Source organism: Salmo trutta, chromosome 29, assembly GCF_901001165.1.
Source record: "Salmo trutta chromosome 29, fSalTru1.1, whole genome shotgun sequence".
Classification (NCBI taxonomy): domain Eukaryota; kingdom Metazoa; phylum Chordata; class Actinopteri; order Salmoniformes; family Salmonidae; genus Salmo; species Salmo trutta.
The window spans coordinates 45476341-45499885 of record NC_042985.1 but is presented as its reverse complement, the minus strand read 5'-3'; the positions used below and the strand labels follow the sequence as shown (position 1 = coordinate 45499885).

At 39.8% G+C, this 23545-nt stretch overlaps 1 protein-coding gene across 7 annotated transcripts in view; it reads left to right on the top strand.

Moving 5' to 3' along the window:
- The window catches only part of brd3b (bromodomain containing 3b), a 35147-nt gene extending 11943 nt beyond the window's left edge, over positions 1-23204 (top strand). For 3 of the 7 annotated variants that reach the window (XM_029722342.1, XM_029722341.1, XM_029722343.1), the window contains exons 6-13: positions 599-970; positions 1231-1359; positions 1442-1639; positions 2018-2086; positions 5750-5952; positions 6261-6550; positions 7031-7156; positions 21815-23204. In XM_029722342.1, the coding sequence (XP_029578202.1) occupies positions 599-970; positions 1231-1359; positions 1442-1639; positions 2018-2086; positions 5750-5952; positions 6261-6550; positions 7031-7156; positions 21815-21933 (1506 nt within the window). In that variant the 3' untranslated portion in view covers positions 21934-23204. The remainder of the gene's footprint in view (positions 1-598; positions 971-1230; positions 1360-1441; positions 1640-2017; positions 2087-5749; positions 5953-6260; positions 6551-7030; positions 7157-21814) is intronic. The other 4 variants (XM_029722344.1, XM_029722345.1, XM_029722346.1 and 1 more) reach the window with 4 other exon arrangements.
- The last annotated feature ends 341 nt before the right edge of the window (positions 23205-23545 follow it).

The window sequence follows — 23545 nt, the reverse complement described above, 5'->3', positions numbered from 1 at the left end:
GGAGGAATGGGCCAAAATTCACCCAACTTATTGTGGGAAGCTTGTGGAAGGCTACCTGAAATGTTTGACCCAAGTTAAACAATTTAAAGGCAATGCTACCAAATACTAATTGAGTGTATGTAAACTTCTGACCCACTGGAAATGTAATGATAGAAATAAAAGCTAAAATAAATCATTCTCTCCACTATTATTCTGACATTTCACGTTCTTAAAATAAAGTGGTGATCCTAACAGAGCTAAGACAGGGAATTTTTACTAGGACTAAATGTCAGGAATTGTGAAAAACTGAGTTTAAATGTATTTGGCAAAGGTGTATGTAAACTTCCGACTTCAACTGTGTGTATGTATGTAATTTTTTTGAATTATATAAAAAATTAAATGTTCAGTCCAGAAAGACGGGCCGCTCTCAGGTCTTTTTATTTATTTCTACAGTCTAATGGGATTTCGTGTGGGGAACGTATTTTACAATTCTGCTCCTCAAAATGTTGTCTTAGGATGTAATCTATTAGAAATCAGATAACATTTTGAATATGCCATGTCTTGATAAAGAGAAGCAAGCCATTGATGTATTTGTGTTTGGCCATCGTCATTTTCACAGAAAAAGGGGGTAAAGCGGAAAGCAGACACAACAACTCCCACAACCTCAGCAATCTCGGCCAGTAGAAGTGACTCCCCTACCCAGCTCCTGGAATCCCAACAGGGGAAAGTCTCATCCAGGCGGGAGAGCACGGTGCGACCCCTAAAGCCCCCCAAGAAGGGCACAGAGGACAGAGAGGTGCCACTGCTCGGTGGCAAGAAAGGCAAGCTCGGCGAGCAGCTCAAGCACTGCGACTTCATCCTGAAGGAGATGCTCTCCAAGAAGCACGCAGCCTACGCTTGGCCTTTCTATAAGCCTGTAGATGCGGAGGCGCTAGAACTGCATGACTACCATGAGATCATCAAGCACCCCATGGACCTCAGCACTGTCAAAGTAGGTCCCCTATTCACTCCCTCGACTCACTCCTAACTCTTCGAAATTGCCCTCCAAAGCCTGGCTGTTTACTTGGTGGAAGAAAATAATTTGACCCTGTTTTTTTATTTCGTGATTAAAACTGTCCCTGAACGACAGTCGACACCGTAACAGCTAAGGGGAGGATGATTACATTTGTTTTACTAGTAGATTTGCTTTTGAGTTTTGAAGAGAGAGCTTTCTCAGTAATAAGACTCTGACTGTTAGCGCTGTTTCCACAGAAAAAAATGGACAGTCAAGATTACCAAGATGCCCAAAGCTTTGCGACGGACGTCCGGTTAATGTTCTCAAATTGCTACAAGTACAACCCCCCCGACCACGAGGTTGTAGCCATGGCCAGGAAGCTACAGGTAAGATAAAGTTCATCAGATCTTTAAATCACCTCATTGGAGCACTGCCGGTTGAACTGCCCCTTGTCTTCTTGTTTCTCAGGATGTGTTTGAGATGCGATTTGCCAAGATGCCGGACGAGCCCATCGACGCCACCCAGCCCTCCACCACGCCGGTGGTAAGCAAGAGTACAGAGAGCAGTGAGAACAGCGGCAACACCTCCAGCTCGGAGAGCTCGGACTCAGAGGAGGAGCGGGCCACGCGGCTCGCCGAACTGCAGGAACAGGTGGGTTCGGAACAGGTGGGTTCTCACAACCAAGGACCAAGATCCAAAACCCATGGATGGATGAACAGGGAGATGCCCTCTTCATCCCCCACTTCAGATTTAGACCGCTACCACTTAAAAATCAAAGCCACTACATGATGTTCAGAGATCCACAGTAAAAGTGACATAGTTAACCCTCTACCGCCACAAACTGTTAGAATATCTTGGTATCATGGCTTGCATACTGTAACTGTAGAGCTCACATTTAGAGCAATGTTTTACATTTCATTCATACCAATGGTGACAGTATTTAGCTCTGATGATGAAATAGTTTGTTGTGCTGCTAGGATGTTAACATGATCTTTGGAGTTTTCTATCTTTGTCCACTGATTTCCCCTTTGGCTTTCTTACCAGCAAATCACTGTGGAGCACCCCAATGGTAACAGGGCGGGGAAAAAAAACGGGTGTGCCAAACGTTTTCAGGTGATTTATCTCTTACTTCCCCGTCCCCGCAAAACTATTTATATTTTTGTATTGCACCTTGTTGAAAGAGCGGTAGAGGGTTACAGGTGGGGACCAGCACTCTGAAACGGATTGTAAGTGTGCTTGGTAGATGGTAGGGATGGGAGTTTGAAATAAAATGTTGGATATCTGGAAATTCAAAATACATGTGTTTTTCAAAAAAAAAACATTTTAATCTGAGCACTGCTGTGTGAGGGAGAGGCATTGGCACGCTATTGCTGCAGCTGCGGAGGGGCCGTTGTGTGTGAGATGGGAGCAAGCCAAGCAGACGGAGGGGAGAGGGAGACGAAGTAACTTTAGCCAAGGCAACTCGGCTACAGCCAAGACTAGCTAACTTGTAGCAGCCCCAATGTTATTTACCATCCCATAAAACACAGAGGAGGCTGGTGGGGGGGCGATATAGGAGGATGGGCTCATTGTTTTTTTTACATTTTGGTCATTTAGCAGACGCTCTTATCCAAAGCGACTTACAGTAGTGAGTGCATACATTTCATACATTTTTTCTCCGTACTGGTCCCCCGTGAGAAACGAACCCACAACCCTGGTGTTGCAAACACCATGCTCTACCAACTGAGCCACACGGGACCGTCTAATGGCTGGAATGGAATAAATGGAATGGTTCCAAATGCATCAAACACATGGAAACATATTTGACTCTATTCCAGCCATTACAATGAGCCTGTCCTCCTATTGCGCCTCCTATGATATAACAGTGCCTTTCTTGACTGGATTAGCCCAGACAAGCTAGCTAGCTAGCTAAGCTATTCAGCTACAGCTAGCTAGGCTAATTGAGGCTACAGTGCATTCAGAATGTATTCAGACCCCATTACTTTTTCCACATTTTGTTACGTTACAGCCTTATTCTAAAATGTAATTAAAAAAATGTTTAATCATCAATCTCCACACAAAACCCCATAATGAAAAGCAAAAACCTAAAAACTGAAATCACATTTATGTAAGTATTCAGACCCTTTACTCAGTACTTTGTTGAAGCACCTTTGGCAGTGATTACAGAGATGTTCGATCGGGTTCAAGTCCAGGCTCTGGCTGAGCCACTCGAATATTCAGAGGCTTGTCCCGAAGCCACTCCTGCATTGTCTTGGCTGTGTGCTTAGGGTTGTTGCCCTGTTGGAAGGTGAACCTTCACCCCAGTCTGAGGTCCTGAGCGCTCTAGAGCAGGTTTTCATCAAGGATCTCTCTGTACTTTGCTCCTTTCATCTTTCCCTCGTCTCCCAGTCCCTGCCGCTGAAAAACATCCCCACAGCATGATGCTGCCACCGCCATGCTTCAGCATAGGGGATGGTGTCAGATTTCCTCTAGACATGACGCTTGGCATTCAGGCCAAAAAGATCAATCTTGGTTTCATCAGACCAGAGAATCTTCTTTCTCATGGTCTGACAGTCCTTTACGTGCCTTTTGGCAAACTCTGCCTTTTACTAAATAGTGGCTTCCGTCTGGCCGCTCTACCATAAAGGCCTGATTGGTGGAGTGCTGCAGAGATGGTTATCCTTCTGGAAGGTTCTTCCATCTCCACAGAGGAACTCTGGAGCTCTGTCAGAGTGACCATCAGGTTCTTAGTCACCTCCCCGACCAAGGCCCTTCTCCCCCGATTGCTCAGTTTGGCCAGGCGGCCAGCTCTAGGAAGAGTCTTGGTGGTTTCAAACTTCTTCCATTTAAGAATGAGGGAGGCCACTGTGTTTTTGGGGACCTTCAATGCTGCAGAATTTTTTTGGTACCCTTCCCCAGATCTGTGTCTCGACACAGTCCTGTCTCGGAGCTCGACAGACAATTCCTTCGACCTCAAGGCTTGTGGGACCTTTATAATAGACAGTTGTGTGCCTTTCCAAATCTTGTCCAATCAATTGAATTTACCACTGGTGGACTCGAGTCAAGCTGTAGAAACATCTCAAGGATGATCAATGGAACAGGATGCACCTGAGCTCTATTGAGTCTCATAGCAAAGGGTCTTAATACGTATGTAAATAATTAGTTTTTTTAAGTTTTAGAAATTTGCAGAAATGTCTAAAAACCTGTTTTTGCTTTGTTGTTGTGGGGTATTGTGTGTAGATTGATGAAAATATATTATATATATTTAAACAATTTCTGAATAAGAGTGTAACGCAGCAAAATGTGGAAAAGGGGAAGGGATTTGAATGTATTCTGAATGCACTGTACATGCTGCGCTTTCTACCCAACCCCGTTAAGATTAAACAGCCTACTTGTTGGTTTCTCGTTGTAGCCTACTCCTTCTCATATCTCTAACCTTTAATTACATTGAGCCTTTTTGCCACTTTGATTGGCCAACATAAAAAACAAGCTACACATGTGAATGCTACCGGTCGGCTGCCAGTCTTTTTATGGGGCTCATGTCATAAAAACTACATTGAAAAGTTTGTTTTATTAAATTAATCATTTGAAATGTAATGGTATATGTTACAATGTCACATGGATATTTCAATACAATTTTCCGTGTTAAAGTATTCGAATACTATTGTCCATCCCTAGCAGATGGTCTTTCCCTCAGTAGTCAGCTTGGTCTTTGTCATGTAGGCCTAGATAGTCCTTTCTAAGATTTTTTGTAAGTTGATAGTTACTTTTTCCCTCCATTGTTGCATTATTTTTGTGTTTTTTATAGGAAATGTTAGTTTTCATGGTGGTAAGCATGACGATGTTGGACGATGTAAACCATGTGTATCCTGTAACTAATAAAACTTTGACAGTGTTGGCTGGTGGCGAATGGTGATAGTGTTAGCAGTGATTTTATTTTATGATTCTGGCAATGATTTTAAATGCTTTTTCCGCATTGTAGCTTCACTTAAAATATTTCCTCCTTTTTTCAAGTGGAATAAAAAAGACCAATGTTTTTGTGCTGAAGACAAGGAAATGTCAGTGTTATTAGGGTGTTCACAATTCAAAGTTATTATATTGTTTGTTTTTTTTGTTCTATATTACATACTTGTTTCTTCAAAAAGCAATCAGTCAATGCGTCACTTGGGGAGTCAGCATGTGCTTCTTGTTTTAAAGTGTTAGACAGCTACAGTACAGGCTGGTTGGCCCCGGTGTGCTTTTCCTACCACTTTTTTCCCAGGCCAATGGGAAATTATTTATCGAGACACCTCATTTGCATGCCAGTATTCTACTGTTTTTCTGAGATAAATCAATGTACATTATACACATCACACACTTGATTGTTTCCTCTATTAATATTTTGAGCTTTCATTTGAGAAGATATGCAGAAACATGAGTACTGTATAGTCCATTAATTAATGTACATAATACATGAATAAGATAACTTGTGGATGATTTAAGATGCAACAAAAGCCAAGTAAATCAAGCAAACGCATGAATTGGCTATAAAATGAGACTCCTTCAAAGGGAAAAGAAAATGTTCCTCCCAGGGCTAATATATAACTAATATCACTGTCATAATTGTGACATGAGATAGTCCAAGACAAAATGGTGCAAATTCTCTGCAACAGGTTACACGTGCCAACATCACACAATAAGCTAACCATCGATGCCTGTATTTTGCCATCACTCCCAGTATCTTGCCCCAGTCCCTGCATCAGCTTCACCCTACATACACCAACATCTGGTGACTCTTGACTCTGCTTTTCTCCTCAGCTGAAGGCCGTTCACGAACAGCTGGCTGTTCTGTCACAGGCCCCAGTAAGTAAACCAAAGAAAAGGGAAAAAGATAAGAAGAAAGAGAAGGACAAGGGGAAGGCTGATGACAAGAAGAAACCCAAGTTGGCACCCCAAGCCAAGCCAGCTAATCAGAAGAAGGCTCCAGCCCGGAAACCAAACAGCATGGTTGTGGCTACCAGGTACTACTGCCCAGTCTTTTCATATCTGTGTTTTGTAATTCATCACACTGTCCTGAGCATCACAAGTAATTTGCTCAATACTGCCAGTAACTTTTGTTTTGGTTGAATCATTGTTACTATGCCTCTTGTTGCAACAGTGTTACGCACTGCTGTGTTACACTTTAACTCGTATCCCCATGTAGCCTGATCCAGACATGTCAGTCTGTCACAAATCATCTGTTCTTTGAACTTCCCTCAGTGCTAAGCTGAACATCCTGAGAAAGGCAAAAGCTGTAGGCCTAACAAAGATCTGACCAAAACAATTTCAGGCAACCGAAGAAAGGGTCCAAGGTGGTGGTGGCGAACAATGAGTCAGAAGAGGAGACATCCCTTCCCATGTCGTACGACGAGAAGCGCCAGCTTAGCCTTGACATCAACCGTCTTCCGGGTGAGAAGTTGGGCAGGGTGGTCCACATCATCCAGTCCCGGGAGCCATCATTGCGTGACTCCAATCCAGACGAGATAGAGATAGACTTTGAGACACTCAAACCTTCAACCCTTCGTGAGCTCGAACGATACGTCAAGTCCTGTTTGCAGAAAAAGCAGCGGAAACTTTTACGTAAGTTGTGAACTATTACTCTTTCTTGGTGTTTTCACAGATGCCCTTCTCCAGGGATAAACCTTTCCATTCTCTGTCTGTTGCCTAAATGCTTTAAAGCTCCCTTGCATTTGTCCCCCCCCCCCTTTGAACTGAGGTTACTCACCCTCCCATCCTTTGCATGTCTGGCTTTAGTGGTTCATTGAAAATTGGCCTTCAGTTCAGATACAATTGTCCCTCGTATGCAGAGCAGTTTCTCAATTCACGTACAGTACTTCTGTGTTGAATGCGACAACAGAAATATATCCTAATTCAAGAGAGCAAAACTGACTTGAACTGGAACTATTGTTTTGGTCCAATAGAATTTTAAGTGTACTCATTACCACACCAAAACACAGAAATAAACTAGATGTTAGAGAGGCCAAGACGTGCAGCTTGTTGCCAGATCAGCAAGGTACAGCATGTGGGAACTTATTGCATGGCACTGTGTGTCTCTCGCAGTGGGCATTGAGGAAAACAGTGCCAATTCTAAGGAAGAACTGGTTCAGGAAAAGAAGAAAGAGTTAGAAAAGAGACTACGGGATGTGAGTGGACAACTGAACCACAACAAGAAACCGCCTGAAAAAGGTACCTGTGTTTCAGAGCTCACATTGTGCAACAGGCTGCCAAATGGTCTAGAATAGTTTAGGCAAGAGATGGGCAAGTGAAAACTTGAGGCCTTGATGGCAGTTTTGTTGTTGCTTTGTAGAATTAGATGTTTCTCTAGTTTCAAGGATCAGTTGCCCCCCGACCTAGCGACTGTCTAGGCATGGAGGTCCTCATGTCAGGAAGTGGCATAGACCTACTTGAGTTGTCACTGTCCAGTAGCTTTATGATGAGTGATTCCTCACCGAACTAGAACAGGACCATGAGTTGGGGGATTTTCGTGAAATCGCATCCATAGAAGGGTCCTTTGGAAGAAGGATTGTTGACAGATATTTGACATTTGTGTCTGAAAGTGTAATTGAGAAATAATTAAAGGGATAATCCACCCCCAGAAAATAAACTCTTTAAACTCCTGTCAATTTTTTGAATGTTTTATGAGTGGGTAAAATAACTATTTTCACCATGTTTTAACTTTTAAGTGGTCTGTCTGTGAAATCAGGAAATCGTGTAGGAAAACGTCATACGTATACGGTACTCATCACTGGAGATGGGGGGAAAAACACAATATAACGCTTTTAAAACAATTACTTGCACTCCAGATCACCAAATCATCCGTTTATATCGTCATGACAAAGTATATATTTCAGTTAGATGTGCTCAATCTAAACAGTGCACCAAATTATTCAACTCTATCGCACAATGCTCCCTGTGTGTCTGTAGGAAAGGGCCGTTGTCATAGCTAGCAATGTCTGCATTCTGCACATTGAGGCAGACTGAGAAGAACTGCAAGTTGAACATGATGAGATTGTAGACTCCTAAATTGATAGCTTTGAATTATGGGTTTTGTAGTCGACTTGTGCTGCAACAGATTTTCACATGCTGCGACGAAGCATGTTTGAACCTTGTTCCCACGTTAGTGTTATTTAACACTGTAAATCTTACGAATTTGTAGTTTTGGGTGGATTATTCCTTTAATTGAAGTTTGAACATTTGTGACATTTTGACCTTACCCAGGCCTCCTTTAAGACTCCATAATTTTTAATCTGTATGTGCTACAAGGGAATTGGATCATAATGCTACAATTTTTATCATAACTCTAAACTAGGTGAGATCCCTCTCTGGAACTTTGATATATATATATATATATATATATATGCCTGTAGATATATATATGCCTGTAGATAAGGTTTTCTTTCTTAAACTATTGGTCAGGACCCAAAGTGGGCCCTGGGCATGTGAGAGCTAGATCGCGAGTTATGAGAATACATCTATAATCACATCTATAATTAATTTGGGCTGTTTGGAGGACGATTTGGGTCACAGGAGGACGATTCATTTCTCATTTGGGTCTCGAGCTAAAAGTTTAAGAACCCCTGCTGTAGATTTATATTATGATCAACAACATATTGGAAAATGTTTTTCAATATTCATGTTTAGATTTATCTTTATTCATAAATTTTATGCAAGAAAATAATTTTATTTTAATCAAAATACTACTCATATTACAGAGCAAGTAGTAAAGCTTCATATGACAGATGAAACATTATGGTGTCTAAAGTAGGCCTGAGTAAGGCCAAAATGTAAGGCCAAAACTTCAATTAATTATTTCTCAATTGTGCTTTAAGATGCAAATGTCAAATAATGTAATCACACCTTCTTCCAAAGGATCCTTTTATGGATAAAATTCGTGAAAATCAAAAGAGTCATGGTCATCTTTTGTTCAAGTTTTGTGGGCAATCACCCTGATGGCACATAGTGATAGACAATCAATAGAAATAATACAAACATGGAATGGGACTAGGGCTGACCCCAGTTAGTCGACTCGTCGATTGTTTGGTCGATAGGCTGTTGACCGACCGAGATTTCTTTAGTCGAGCAGTAGCAAAACCTTTTTTTTTTTTAAATATCATGGTGTACGTAACACCTGTCTGAGTGAACTGATTCATTGAGGAGGCCGTGGGGATGACACAGTCCATCAGTCTAAGACGTGCTACTGAAATTGTATATGGTTATATTACAGAAGAACGATGGTGCAACACTAATAAAAATAACGTTATTTGATATAAAATGCGCTTCCTCCTGCATTGGATAGTGGCCGCTGTCCGCAGTTCAGAAACACATCAGTGTGCTTTTGAATTGGCGCCTTTTCCTAGACCATGTTGCTATGTGCATATAAGCAAATTTAACAAGCATATTGGTGTTGAGAACAATGCAGCGGAGGAAAACAGCCCTTGCCTTATTTTCTAAGAAAAGTGAGGAAAGGAAACTCCAACTTAATTAGGTCTATAATCAATAGCCTAACTGTTACATTTGTCTGGCTTTATAAATCATCAATATATCTGCAGGAATAAGATCCTGCTTCTGTTGCCTGTTTCAGTGTTTGTTTAATAGCCTACTGATTTTCACGAGCAAAAGCCTCCCGCAATGACATGTCAAGTACACAATTAGGCTGTTTTTAATCTTTGCTGTAATAAAGTCCTTACACTTTATTTTGTTAGAACAGCCTCTGGTATTATTTATAATTTATTTAGTCTTCCAAATTGTCCAAAAAATTATATTTATAATAATAATATATCGCTGCTTTTTCTTGATCTCCTTATTGTTATTATTACTATTATTATTATTATTATTATGATCATAAGTAATGTCATTATCCTTAGTAAGCTTAGTATAGCAGCCTAAGAGCGCTTACTGTTTAGTCTTAATACTGTACCTTACTTAGGCCTATATTTCAATACTTATATAGGCTACTGTATCAATCAATAATTAATTTGTTCATGTTATCACACAGCATACGAGTCATTCATAATTTGAAATGTAATCAAGCATTTTGGTTTTAAGATAAAATAAAGCGAGGCTTGAACAGTAAATAAACCGTTCCATTTCGCAAATTGCATTCACGAATGAATGTGACTGTTTTTAGTTTTTGCTGTAATAAAGGCAACAACAGACTCTCTGGTACCCTTATAATTTATTTAGCGTTTACATTGTTCCAAACGGTCAGAAATTATATTGTAATCTATACAGCACCTGTTTTTGCACACATAATATGCACGCAGCGCTTGCTCCTTACCTTCTTTTTCTTGATCTCCAGTATTTTTCACAACTAGTCAAAGTTATTCTGCATATGACTTTCCCTTTACCTCCTGAGCAAACGGTAACATTCCCCCGTTTCGAGTTTGTCACATCCTCGACATCCATTTTTCTGTCACGTGTTATGGTGTTCAGTTTGTTATAACCAATTTATTTATGTGATTATGATGTGCTATAGGTCAGGCTCTATTGTGCCCTATTCAGACGGGATTTGTTTTACTGGGGGAGATCAGTAATGTAATTACACTACCGTTCAAAAGTTTGGGGTCACTTAGAAATATCCTTGTTTTTGAAAGAAAAGCACATTTTTTTTGTCCATTAAAATAACATAAAATTGATCAGAAATACAGTGTAGACATTGTTAATGTTGTAAATGACTATTGTAGCTGGAAACGGCAGATTTCTTTGTGGAATATCTACAAAGGCGTACAGAGGCCCATTATCAGCAACCATCACTCCTGTGTTCCAATGGCACGTTGTGTTAGCTAATCCAAGTTTCTCATTTTAAAAGGCTAATTGATCATTAGAAAATCCTTTTGCAATTAGGTTAGCACAGCTGAAAACTGTTGTTGCTGATTAAATAAGCAATAAAACAGGCCTTCTTTAGACTAGTTGAGTATCTGGAACATCAGCATTTGTGGATTCGATTACAGGCTCAAAATAGCCAGAAACAAAGACCTTTCTTCTGAAACTCGTCAGTCTATTCTTGTTCTGAGAAATGAAGGCTATTCCATGCGAGAAATTGCCAAGAAACTGACATTTTGTGCGTATGAACTGAAAATTGCCAAATGCATCAGTAAGAAATATTGAGCCTATTTAATGCAACCCTTGCTGTTAATAGATCGCAAAGCCGCATACAACTGACCTAAACGTTTGGAAATTATATTAACTTTCTCATCCAAGCCTTAAAATGCATCTCAAGTGCAATTGCACTGTCCCAGGTAGCACAAATGTCTGGCTCACATCTGGCCTGATAACAGCGTTCCAAATCTAAAACTGCTTGCAGTCGTATCCGGCCCGAGTCCGAAATGAATGACAGTACAGACTAGGCCCGAGTCATTCGGCCCAGATCTGGTAGCCTGAACTTTGTTTTTATTTTTTATTTAACCTTTATTTAACTAGGCAAGTCAGTTAAGAACAAATTCTTATTTACAATGACGGCCTACCCCGGCCAAACCCTAAGCCAGACGACGTAAGGCCAATTGTGTGCCGCCCTATGGGACTCCCAATCACGGCCGGTTGTGATACAGCCTGGAATCGAACGAGGGTCTGTAGTGACGCCTTTAGCAGTGAGATGCAGTGCCTTAGACTGCTGTGCCACTCAGGAGCCCTTAACCTCTCTAGGGGAGGTGGGACGAAATCCCACACTATTCAACAGCCAGTGACAAATCAGAGCGCCAAATTTAAAACCACAAAATGTCATAATTCAAAGTTCTCAAACATAGGACTATTTTACACCATTTTATAGATACACTTCTCCTGAATCGAACCAGGAGAGTACATACACAAATAATCACACAGCCATTTTCCAAGCAAGCATATATGTCACATAAACCCAAACCACAGCTAAATGCAGCACTAACCTTTGATGATCTTCATCAGATGACACTCCGTTATACAATACATGCATGTTTTGTTCAATTAAGTTCATATTTATATCAAAAACCAGCTTTTTACATTAGCATGTGATGTTCAGAACTAGCATTCCCACCGAAAACTTCCGGTGAATTTAATAAATTACTCACGATAAACGTTGACAGAATACATAACAATTATTTTAAGAATTATAGATACAGAACTCCTTTATGCAATCGCTATGTCCGATTTTAAAATAGCTTTTCGGCGAAAGCACATTTTGCAATATTCTGAGTACATAGCGGCTAGCTAATTTGACACCCACGAAGTTTGGGACAACCTAAACTCAGAATTACTATTAGAAAAATTGGATTACCTTTCCTGTTCTTCGTCAGAATGCACTCCCAGGACTTCTACTTCAACAACAAATGTTGTTTTGGTTCCAAATAATCCATAGTTATATCCAAATACCGCCGTTTTGTTAATGCGTTGAGGTAACTATCCAAACGGTGACGCGCGAGCGCATTTCGTGACAAAAAAAATCAAAATATTCCATTACCGTACTTAGAAGCATGTCAAACGCTGTTTAAAATCTATTTTTATGCTACTTTTCTTGTAAAATAGCGATAATATTCCAACCGGGCAACGTTGTATTCATTCAAAGGCTGAAAGAAAAAAAATGTTGTAGTCTCATGACCGCGCATCTCCAGTGTCACTGTCCCCAGGCTGACCACTCACAAATTCTCCTGCTGTTCTTCGCCCAGAGACAGCAGAAACCCCATTCCACTTTCTGGCGGCTTTAGAGAGCCAATGGAAGGAAGCCTTAGAAAATGTCACGTTACAGCACAGATGCTGTATTTTCGATAGAGATGCAACAGAAGGACAACAAATTGTCAGACAGGGCACTTCCTGTATGGAATCTTCTCAGGTTTTGGCCTGCCATATGAGTTCTGTTATACTCACAGACACCATTCAAACAGTTTTAGAAACTTTACAGTGTTTTCTATCCAAATCTAATCTAATTATATGCATATTCTAGTTTCTGGGCAGGAGTAGTAACCAGATTAAATCGGGTACGTTTTTTATCCGGCCGTGAAAATACTGCCCCCTATCCCAATGAAGTTAACTGAGCCAAAGCTGCTATTTTTGGGCCAGAATCGGCCCAACAATGTCCCAAATCCACTCGATTCTACCCCACCCTTCCCCCACTAAAACTTATTTATGTTAAATGTAGTTAGTCATATTATATTACATGTAGGTAGTTATATTGCAGTTATCAACTGAAATATGAACAACATAAACATACAAAAAGACAAGACATTTTCTCATTTTAAAACTTATTGAAATAGATGAAATTGACTTTGTGTGCGTGTCATCCCTCAACAGGCACTACACGTATGTACAGTAGCATGGATGTACCCAAATAAATGTCACCAGAAAACAGCTTATGCAAATACAGCTACTTTGATGTTATTTTATCTGCAGATTTGACATGACTGTGTTAGCCATAGTTGACTAGCTAGCAAGCAAGGGATAAGAACATTGCCAGCCTGCATAGCAATCAAACAAATAGAATGAACAACAAGTCCGCTTCTCTAGCAACCTAACCTATAGAACTAACAACCAGGTTAAGTGGAAGGATGAAATAGTATGAATTTACATGTCATTTTTACCAGTAAATATGTGCTTGTTTTCTTTGGCAACCGTGGTATAAGGTGTGATAAACGCCTCTGCTCTGTACAATTTCTGGAACTAATAAACACGGGCAGTACCAAGTCATCCATTCTTTCCAGATAATGTACAAAGCATCAGTGTTTATCCCTTACATGTACAGTTGAAGTCAGAAGTTTACATACACATTAGCCATATACATTTCAACTCAGTTTTTCACAATTCCTGATTCCCTGTCTTAGGTCAGTTAGGATCACCACTTTTTTAAGAATGTGAAATGTCAGAATAATAGTAGAGAGAATTATTTATTTCAGCTTGTATTTCTTTCATCACATTCCCAGTGGGTCAGAAGTTTACATACACTCAATTACTATTTGGTAGCATTGCCTTTAAATTGTTTAACTTGGGTCAAACATTTCAGGTAGCCTTCCACAAGCTTCCCAGAATTAAGTTGGGTGAATTTTGGCCCATTTCTCCTGACATAGCTGGTGTAACTGAGTCCGGTTTAAAGGCCTCCTTGCTCGCACATGCTTTTTCAGTTTTGCCCACAAATTTTCTATAGGATTGAGGTCAAGGCTTTATGATGGCCACTCCAATATCTTGACATTGTTGTCCTTAAGCCATTTTGCCACAACTTTGGAAGTATGCTTGGGGTCATTGTCCAATTGGAAGACCCATTTGCGACCAAGCTTTAACTTCCTGACTGATGTCTTGAGATGTTGCTTCAATATATCCACATAATTTTCCGTCCTCATGATGCCATCTATTTTGTGAAGTACACGTCCCTCCTGCAGCAAAGCACCCCCACAACATGATGCTGCCACCCCCGTGCTTCACGGTTGGAATGGTGTTCTTCGGCTTGCAAAAGCCTCCCCCTTTTTCCTCCAAACATAACGATGGTCATTATGGCCAAACAGTTCTATTTTTGGTTCATCAGACCAGAGGACATTTCTCCGAAAGTACAATATTTGTCCCCATGTACAGTTGCAAACCATAGTCTGGCTTTTTTATGGCGGTTTTGGCGCAGTGGCTTCTTCCTTGCTGAGCGGCCTTTCAGGTTATGTCGATATAGGACTCGTTTTACTGTGGATATGAATACTTTTGTATCTGTTTCCTCCAGTATCTTCACAAGGGCCTTTGCTGTTTTTCTGGGATTGATTAGTACTTTTCACACCAAAGTACGTTCAACTCTAGGAGACAGAACGCGTCTCCTTCCTGAGCGGTATGATGGCTGCGTGGTCCCATGGTGTTTATAATTGCGTACTATTGTTTGTACAGATGAACGTGGTATCTTCAGGCGTTTGGAAAATGCTCCCAAGGATGAACCAGACTTGTGGAAGTCTACAATTTTTTCTGAGGTCTTGGCAGATTTCTTTTGATTTCCCATGATGTCAAGCAAAGAGGCACTGAATTTGAAGGTAGGCCTTGAAATATATCCACAGGTACACCTCCAATTGACTCAAATGATGTCAACAAGCCTATCAGAAGCTTCTAAAGCAATGACATAATTTTCTGGAATTTTCTTGTCCAAGCTGATTAAAGGCACAGTCAACTTAGTGTATGTAAACTTCTGACCCACTGGAATTCTGATACAGTGAAATAATCTGTCTGTAAACGATTGTTGGAAAAATTACTTGTGTCATGCACAAAGTAGATGTCCTAACTGACTTCCCAATACTATAGTTTGTTAACAATACATTTGTGGAGTGGTTGAAAAACGAGTTTTAATGACTCCAACCTAAGTATATGTAAACTTCCGACTTCAACTGTATGTGTGTATGTAAATGTATCTATGTCTCTCTGGGTCTATCCACCCTTTCCTTGCTGTGTTTTGTCCTCTCCTTTCTGCCTCCGTTTCTGTCTGGTGCAAGCTGCAGCTACCTTATGACGAACTTCTCCAGCTCTATATCTGTAGCTTTGGATGTGAAAGTGTTTCTCCTGACAGCACCTTTGAATAACAGAAAAAAATAGCAAAAGTAGTTACAATTAGTCAGATTTTGACACCACACAAAAATCCTAGGATTCCAGACCTCAAATGGGAAGCACATCAACATAATAACCACAAACGTTTTCAATTTCAAAACAGATCAAGAGATATAAATATATGCCTGTTGTAGCACCACTGTGTGGTCAATCTGAATGTGCATGCATATGTTGAGTCTTGACAGGGTTTGTAACATGTGTACCAAGTTTGGTTACAATACAAATATCTGTGTCTGATTTTATATGCATTCATGTGCCAGAACATTCCCACATTGTTTATTGGTCAGTTGACATTGAAGTTGACATTTTAAAATGGTTAAGGTTAGGTATGGGATTTGGTTATATGTAAGGTTAGGGGAAGGGTTATGATTTGTGGTAGGGACGTCCCAAGGATCCCAGATAGCACTGATCATAAACATATAAGAGCTATGGATGCAAGGACTGGCCAGCCATTATATCAAGATTTATAGTTTTGTCGTGTCTCTGGCTTGTCATTAAATGTGAAGACCTATTTTATCAAATCAATTCTCTGTAATTATTATTATTACGTGATTAAACTAATCATGTAAATTTAATTAACTAGGAAGTCAGGGCACCATGGAAAATGTTCAGATTACAAAGTTAGAATTTTCCAAATATATTTTTATATCTGATCAATTAGTCTTCTATTAATGAATTATTATTATTACCTTAATCAGTCTCATCTGAACGTCGTAAATTGTTGGTTATCTGCACAAACCCAGCCTCTACTATGAATCATCCATACACCAATTGGCTTAATTATTTATTTATTTACTAACCAACTAAATAATCACACAAATACATAAACTAACAGTAGATATTGGTTACTATAGGAAAGAGTCCCTAGTGGGCTAAGCTGATTTGACGGCTTGGTGGACAAAGGGAAAGGGGTGGGACTGGGAAAGAGCGGGAAAGACAAATGGATTCATTACAAACAGTCTATAATTATATGCATTGAAATGCAAGTATATATTTACACCTGTATGTCATTGTTGTCTTCTCTGTTGGAATCCGGTCCGTCTGCTGGAGAGTTCATCAGAGTCTCTCTGGTTGCGTTTCCCCGACTATCAAAGTATTTCATGGTTAGAATGGATACTTCAGAGTACCATTCAGAAATGGTAGAATAGATGTTAGAATAGGTGTTTCAGCAGTTGTCTGTATTCTCGTCCTCGGGTTACGTAATTTCTAGCTGCAGACTGGTAATTTTGTGTCTAAGATTTGCTCTTATTCTGTAGGGATCGAGTTGAACCATTTCCAGCCGTGTAGCCATAGTCTTGTCCATTGGTAGAGTTGCAGTTTCAACCACTTCACACACCAGCGTCACCAGGCATATTTTGGTCTCAGAAATTCAACCATTTGCAGTAGAGATCGACTGATTAATCGGAATGGCCGATTTAATTAGGGCCGATTTCAAGTTTTCATAACAATCGGTATTTTTGTCCGCCGATTAAATATTTTATTTTTTTAAAACAACTTCCATTTTTCAAACATATGACTATTTTACACCACTCTCCTTTATCTAACCACACTGTCCGATTTCAAAAAGGCTTTACAACGAAAGCAAAACATTAGATTATGTCAGCAGAGTACCCAGCCAGAAATGATCAGACACCCATTTTTCAAGCTAGCATATAATGTCACAAAAACCAAAACCACAGCTAAATGCAGCACTAACCTTTGATGATCTTCATCAGATGACACTCCTAGGACATTATGTTATACAATACATGCATGTTTTGTTCAATCAAGTACATATTTATATCAAAAACCAGCTTTTTACATTAGCATGTGACGTTCAGAACTAGCATTCCCACCGAACACTTCCGGTGAATTTACTAAATTACTCACGATAAACGTTCACAAAAAACAATTATTTTAAGAATTATAGATACAGAACTCCTTTATGCAATCGCGGTGTCCGATTTTAAAATAGCTTTTCGGTGAAAGCACATTTTGCAATATTCTAAGTAGATAGCTCGCCATCACGGGCTAGCTAATTTGACACCCACCAAGTTTGGTACTCACCAAAGTCAGATTTACTATAAGAAAAATTGGATTACCTTTGCTGTTCTTCGTCAGAATGCACTCCCAGGACTTCTACTTCAACAACAAATGTTGGTTTGATTCCAAATAATCCATAGTTATATCCAAATAGCGGCGTTTTGTTCGTGCGTTCAAGACACTATCCGAAGGGTAACGAAGGGTGACGCGCGGACGCGTATCGTGACAAACAATTTCAAAATATTCCATTACCGTACTTGGAAGCATGTCAAACGCTGTTTTAAAATACATTTTTATGCGATTTTTCTCGTAAAATAGCGATAATATTCCGACCGGGAGTCGTTGTTTTCGTTCAAAGACTGAAAAAGTAAAATGGACTCTTCACGTGCATGCGCGCCCCCGTATCATTGTTCTCAGATCGACCACTTACCAAATGCGCTACTGTTTTTCAGCCAGTAACTGCAGAGTCATCATTCAACGTTCTGGCGCCTTCTGAGAGCCTATGGGAGCCTTGGAAAGTGTCACGTTACAGCAGAGATCCTCTGTTTTTGGATAGAGATGACAAAGAAGGCCAAGAAATGGTCAGACAGGGTACTTCCTGTACAGAATCTTCTCAGGTTTTGGTCTGCCATTTGAGTTCTGTTATACTCACAGACACCATTCAAACAAAGCTAATTATATGCATATTCTAGTTTCTGGGCAGGAGTAATAACCAGATTAAATCGGGTACGTTTTTTATCCAGCCGTGAAAATACTGCCCCCTATCCATAACAAGTTAAGAACACATTTCTTATTTTCAATGACGGCCTCGGAACAGTGGGTTAACTGCCTTGTTCAGGGGCAGAACGACAGATTTTTAACCTTGTCAGCTTGGGGATTCAATCTTGCAACCTTACGGTTAACTAGTCCAACGCTCTAACCACCTGCTTTACATTGCACTCCACGAGGAGCCTGCCTGTTACGCGAATGCAGTAAGAAGCCAAGGTAAGTCGCTAGCTAGCATTAAACTTATCTTATAAAAAATAATCAATCAATCAATCATAATCACTAGTTAACTACACATGGTTGATGATATTACTAGTTTATCTAGACTGTCCTGTGTTGCATATAATCGATGCGGTGCGCATTCACGAAAAAGGACTGTTGTTGCTCCAACGTGTACCTAACCATAAACATCAATGCCTTTCTTAATCAATACACAAGTATATATTTTTAAACCTGCATATTTAGTTAATATTGCCTGCTAACATGAATTTATTTTAACTAGGGAAAATGTGTCACCTCTGCAACAGAGTAAGGGTATATGCAGCAGTTTGAGCCGCCTGGCTCGTTGCAAACTGTGTGAATACTATTTCTTCCTAACAAAGACAGCCAACTTCGCCAAACGGGGGATGATTTAACAAAAGCGCATTTGCGAAAAAAGCACAATCGTTGCACGACTGTACCTAACCATAAACATCAATGCCTTTCTTAAAATCAATACACAGAAGTATATATTTTTAAACCTGCATATTTAGCTAAAAGAAATCCAGGTTAGCAGGCAATATTCACCAGGTGAAATTATGTCAGTTCTCTTGAGTTCATTGCACGCAGAGTCAGGGTATATGCAACAGTTTGGGCCGCCTGGCTCGTTGCGAACTAATTTGCCCGAATTTTACATAATTATGACATAACATTGAAGGTTGTGCAATGTAACAGGAATATTTAGACTTAGGGATGCCACCCGTTAGATAAAATACGGAACGGTTTCGTATTTCACTGAAAAAATAAACATTTTGTTTGAGATGATAGTTTCCGGATTCGACCATATTAATGACCTAAGGCTCGTATTTCTGTGTGTTTATTATATTATAATTAAGTCTATGATTTGATATTTGATAGAGCAGTCTGACTGAGCGGTGGTAGGCAGCAGCAGGCTCGTAAGCATTCATTCAAACAGCACTTTCGTGCATTTTGCCAGCAGCTCTTCGCAATTCTTCAAGCATTGCGCTGTTTATGACTTCAAGCCTATCAACTCCCAAGATTAGGCTGGTGTAACCGATGTGAAATGGCTAGGTAGTTAGCCGGGTGTGCGCTAATAGCGTTTCAAACGTCACTCGCTCTGAGACTTGGAGTAGTTGTTCCCCTTCCTCTACATGGGTAACGCTGCTTCGAGGGTGGCTGTTGTCGATGTGTTCCTGGTTCGAGCCCAGGTAGGAGCGAGGAGAGGAACGGAAGCTATACTGTTACACTGGCAATACTAAAGTGCCTATAAGAACATCCAATAGTCAAAGGTATATGAAATACAAATCGTATAGAGAGAAATAGTCCTATAATTCCTATAATAACTACAACCTAAAACTTCTTACCTGGGAATTTGAAGACTCATGTTAAAAGGAACCACCAGCTTTCATATGTTCTCATGTTCTGAGCAAGGAACTTAAACGTTAGCTTTTTTACATGGCACATATAGCACTTTTACTTTCTTCTCCAACACTTTGTTTTTGCATTATTTAAACCAAATTGAACATGTTTCATTATTTATTTGAGGCTAAATTGATAGTATTTATGTATTATATTAAGTTAAAATAAGTGTTCATTCAGTATTGTTGTTATTGTCATTATTACAAATACAGTTTTAAAAATCGGCCGATTGGTATCGGCTTTGGAAAATGATAATCGGTCGACTTCTAATTTGCAGTCATGTTTTTAGTCTTAACTATTCACCACCACAGCTCACGCTGGGGTTTGCTTAGTCTATCGTGAATTGGGTCACGAGTGGGTTTTATACGTAACAGTGAAAAAGGGCGGTCCGTGACGCCTAATGTGATGTCTGACTAGTTAATCTTTATATGAAAATCCATACTCTCATTTAGAAGGTTAATATCACGTTACATCTTTTCACAAATAGTTTCGTGTTTAATCACATACTTTTCACAATATTTAGATGTAAACCTGACAGCTGGGAAATGTACACTTTAAGAGATACCGTTATGTGTGTTTCCTGTACCTCATGAGATCACCAAATGAAACACACTCAACATGACTGTCCCTTAAGTGTCCACGGGTCATTCCCACATTCTCAAAAGCAGAAACATTGTTTAATTCTCCCATTTTTGGGATTTAGGTGTCTCCAAGTGAAGTCCATTGTTCTCTCTGTGCTCACTCTTTCTGCATGACCAGGCGGAGAGAGTCTTCGCCAGGAATTTATGACCTGAGATAACAGAACCTGGGTGTAGAAGAGAGTGAGGGGGGACGGGGGCACGATCTACACTCAGAAAGGGCCACATCATGACAGTTTTAACCATGTTTTGAGGCTATACAGTGTTTGTTTTCAGTTAAACAGGCCTATGTTTGGTTCTGATGGGGAAGAACAGTTCAACTAAGCTCAACAAGTATTTATAACTTATTTTCTTCAAGAATCAATGGGTATACAGTGTCTAGTGAGTCTACACACCCTTGAACAGTTTTCATATTTGAGGTCGACTCCTTTTACTGTACAGCCACACCAGCTCAGGGTGCCAGCCTCAGATTCACATTTTGAGTATGGTGGAAGGTGGAGATAGTCCATCAGAGAGGCTGAGAGTGGAGAGACGGGGTCTGCTGGTAGGGAGACAAATACGAAGACTTATTGTAGAGCGCATCACTTTACATGGAGTTCAAATGAGGAATGGGGTCAGCTGGAATGGATGGACTGTAATTGTTGTTTAACAAATAATACGTTATTATGAGTGATAACTGTTGTCACATACGTTTATGGCTGTGAACAGTCAGAGTATTTGGTGGAAGGTGGAGACAATCCGTCAGAGGCTGAGGGTGGAAAGACAGTCTGATGTGTCAATATATAGAAATATACACATTTTAAAATGTTGGCCATTCGATTGGTCGAAAGAACAGATGACTCTTGGTCACCAAGATTTTTTTGTTGTTGTTGGGGACAGCCCTAAATAGGACACGTTTTCTGTGTTTCTGCGTTAGGCTTTAGCCATGGAGGGAAATAGAACAGATTCAGACATTTCTGTAGGAAACTCTGTAGGAAACTCTCTGACTGCTTGGATGGCTACCTCTTTTTCTCCTCTAACCATGCACCTCAAAAGTGTTTGTCATTGAACAATGTCACCATAACTGCATCTTCAATTTAAGTAGTATTGACTGAATGTGGCCTATTACTAATTATGCCGCTTTGGGCTGTGTATAATATATTGTCCATTGATGCTCTCTGTGAAAAGGATGGTTGTCTGTTTTCTCTAGTTGATATGTCTGTGTTTGACTGTGTGCCTCAGTATTAACCCTCGCCTCCTTCCTTCTTCTCTGCAGAGAAGGCAGGCTCGGCGCCAGCAGGGGGCGCCTCTCGGCTGAGCGGCAGCAGCAGCTCCTCTGACTCTGGCAGCAGCAGCTCCAGTGGCTCCAGCTCAGAAAGCAGTGACTCCGATTGATCAGAGAAAGACCCCCATACCCTGAGTCTCTCTCACCTTAGGTAATTGACCCTCCTTTTTAGCTAGTAGAGTACTCTTTTTTTTCTTCCCCTGGATTACTTTTATAAGATAATGAAGACTTTCGATGACTGAAGATATTGATCATGTTTTGTATTTAGAAATGCCTTTAGAGACAAAGTAGGAAACGTGTAAGAAGATATAGCTGACTGAACATAGTCAGGGTTTGTTTTTGCTGGCCCTCAAAGGGAAATGCCTGGTATCACCAGAACCACATGTTATTTTAATTGAAGAGAAAAAAGATTTCTGCTTTACATGGGTGCTCGTAGCTGAATCAACTTTGAAAGACTGTTATACCAGTAGGAAATCTTTAAAAACACTAAGATTGATTTTGGTTTGGACAACATTGTCTCAAGGGACAATACGGTCTTTCTCTTCCTGGGATGGCTGTTGCCTGTAGTTTGACCTTTGCCACCTCACAACATTCCATTACATTTTGTTTTACTTTATGTATACAGCTATATTGAAGAAATTAAGATAATTGTTATTTTTATGATCATAAATCTCATTTCCATTGACAACGTAAAACAAATGGTTACTAGTCATCTATCGCAAAGAATTTATTTTTGTTATCAATCTTCCATGCTCCAATCAGTATTTAAATCTGTTATGTCTCAAGGGTCTGTTGAAATATAGTTGTGGGTTAACACTAGACTGCAGTTGAATAGAACATTGACTTAATCATGGCCCTATCTGTATTTCCTGAGGATATTTTATATACACATTTGTGGCAAAGTAAAGTTGCTATTCGAACACCTTTTGCTGATTGTCTAATTATCATTGTTGTGTCTTATTTTCTTAGCAGTGTTTTGCTTTGATATTTTGCATCAAGAATGTGGAACATATACAAATGAACTTGTTTGGTTTGATACTTCCCAAAGTAATGTATTACTAGATGTACTCATACCTTTATCTACTTCTTATAAAGAGTTTACCTGATGATTTGTCAGGTGATTTCTTTTATCAAGCAGTTGAGACTGAGTTTGGAGTTCTATGATTTTCTCAATTTTATTCGATAGTTCTTGACACTTCTATTGTCACTGTCCTTTACATGTATCTCTATGCAGCCAGTGTTTAATGTTAAATGCTCCCCTCCTAAGATGTTTTAACACGCATCACCATACTCTTGTGATTTGTTTCCTGGCCTGTTTGTATATTTGGCATGTGCCATATCTGACAACTTTCATTATTGAATGAAATAACTATTTCCTTTGTCTGTGTATGGGCTAGTCTTTCCATTGAACATGATGGTTATATTCTAAATGTAGGTGAATTAACACTTACAGTATAGCCTGTTATTTTTAAGAGTGGAGAGCAATGGGTTCTCTGTCTCATCTGGGTAATCGACTAAACACCAAATGTATAAAAACTAAATTGGTTTACTCAAGACAGAAAATTATTTTGTTAACATTTGAGCATTGCAAAGACCTCTGTAAACAAAGCTACACTGAACAAAAATATAAACACAGCATGCAACAATTAACGATTTTACTGAGTTAAAGTTCATATAAGCCTAATCTATGGATTTCACATGAATGAGAATACCAATATGCAT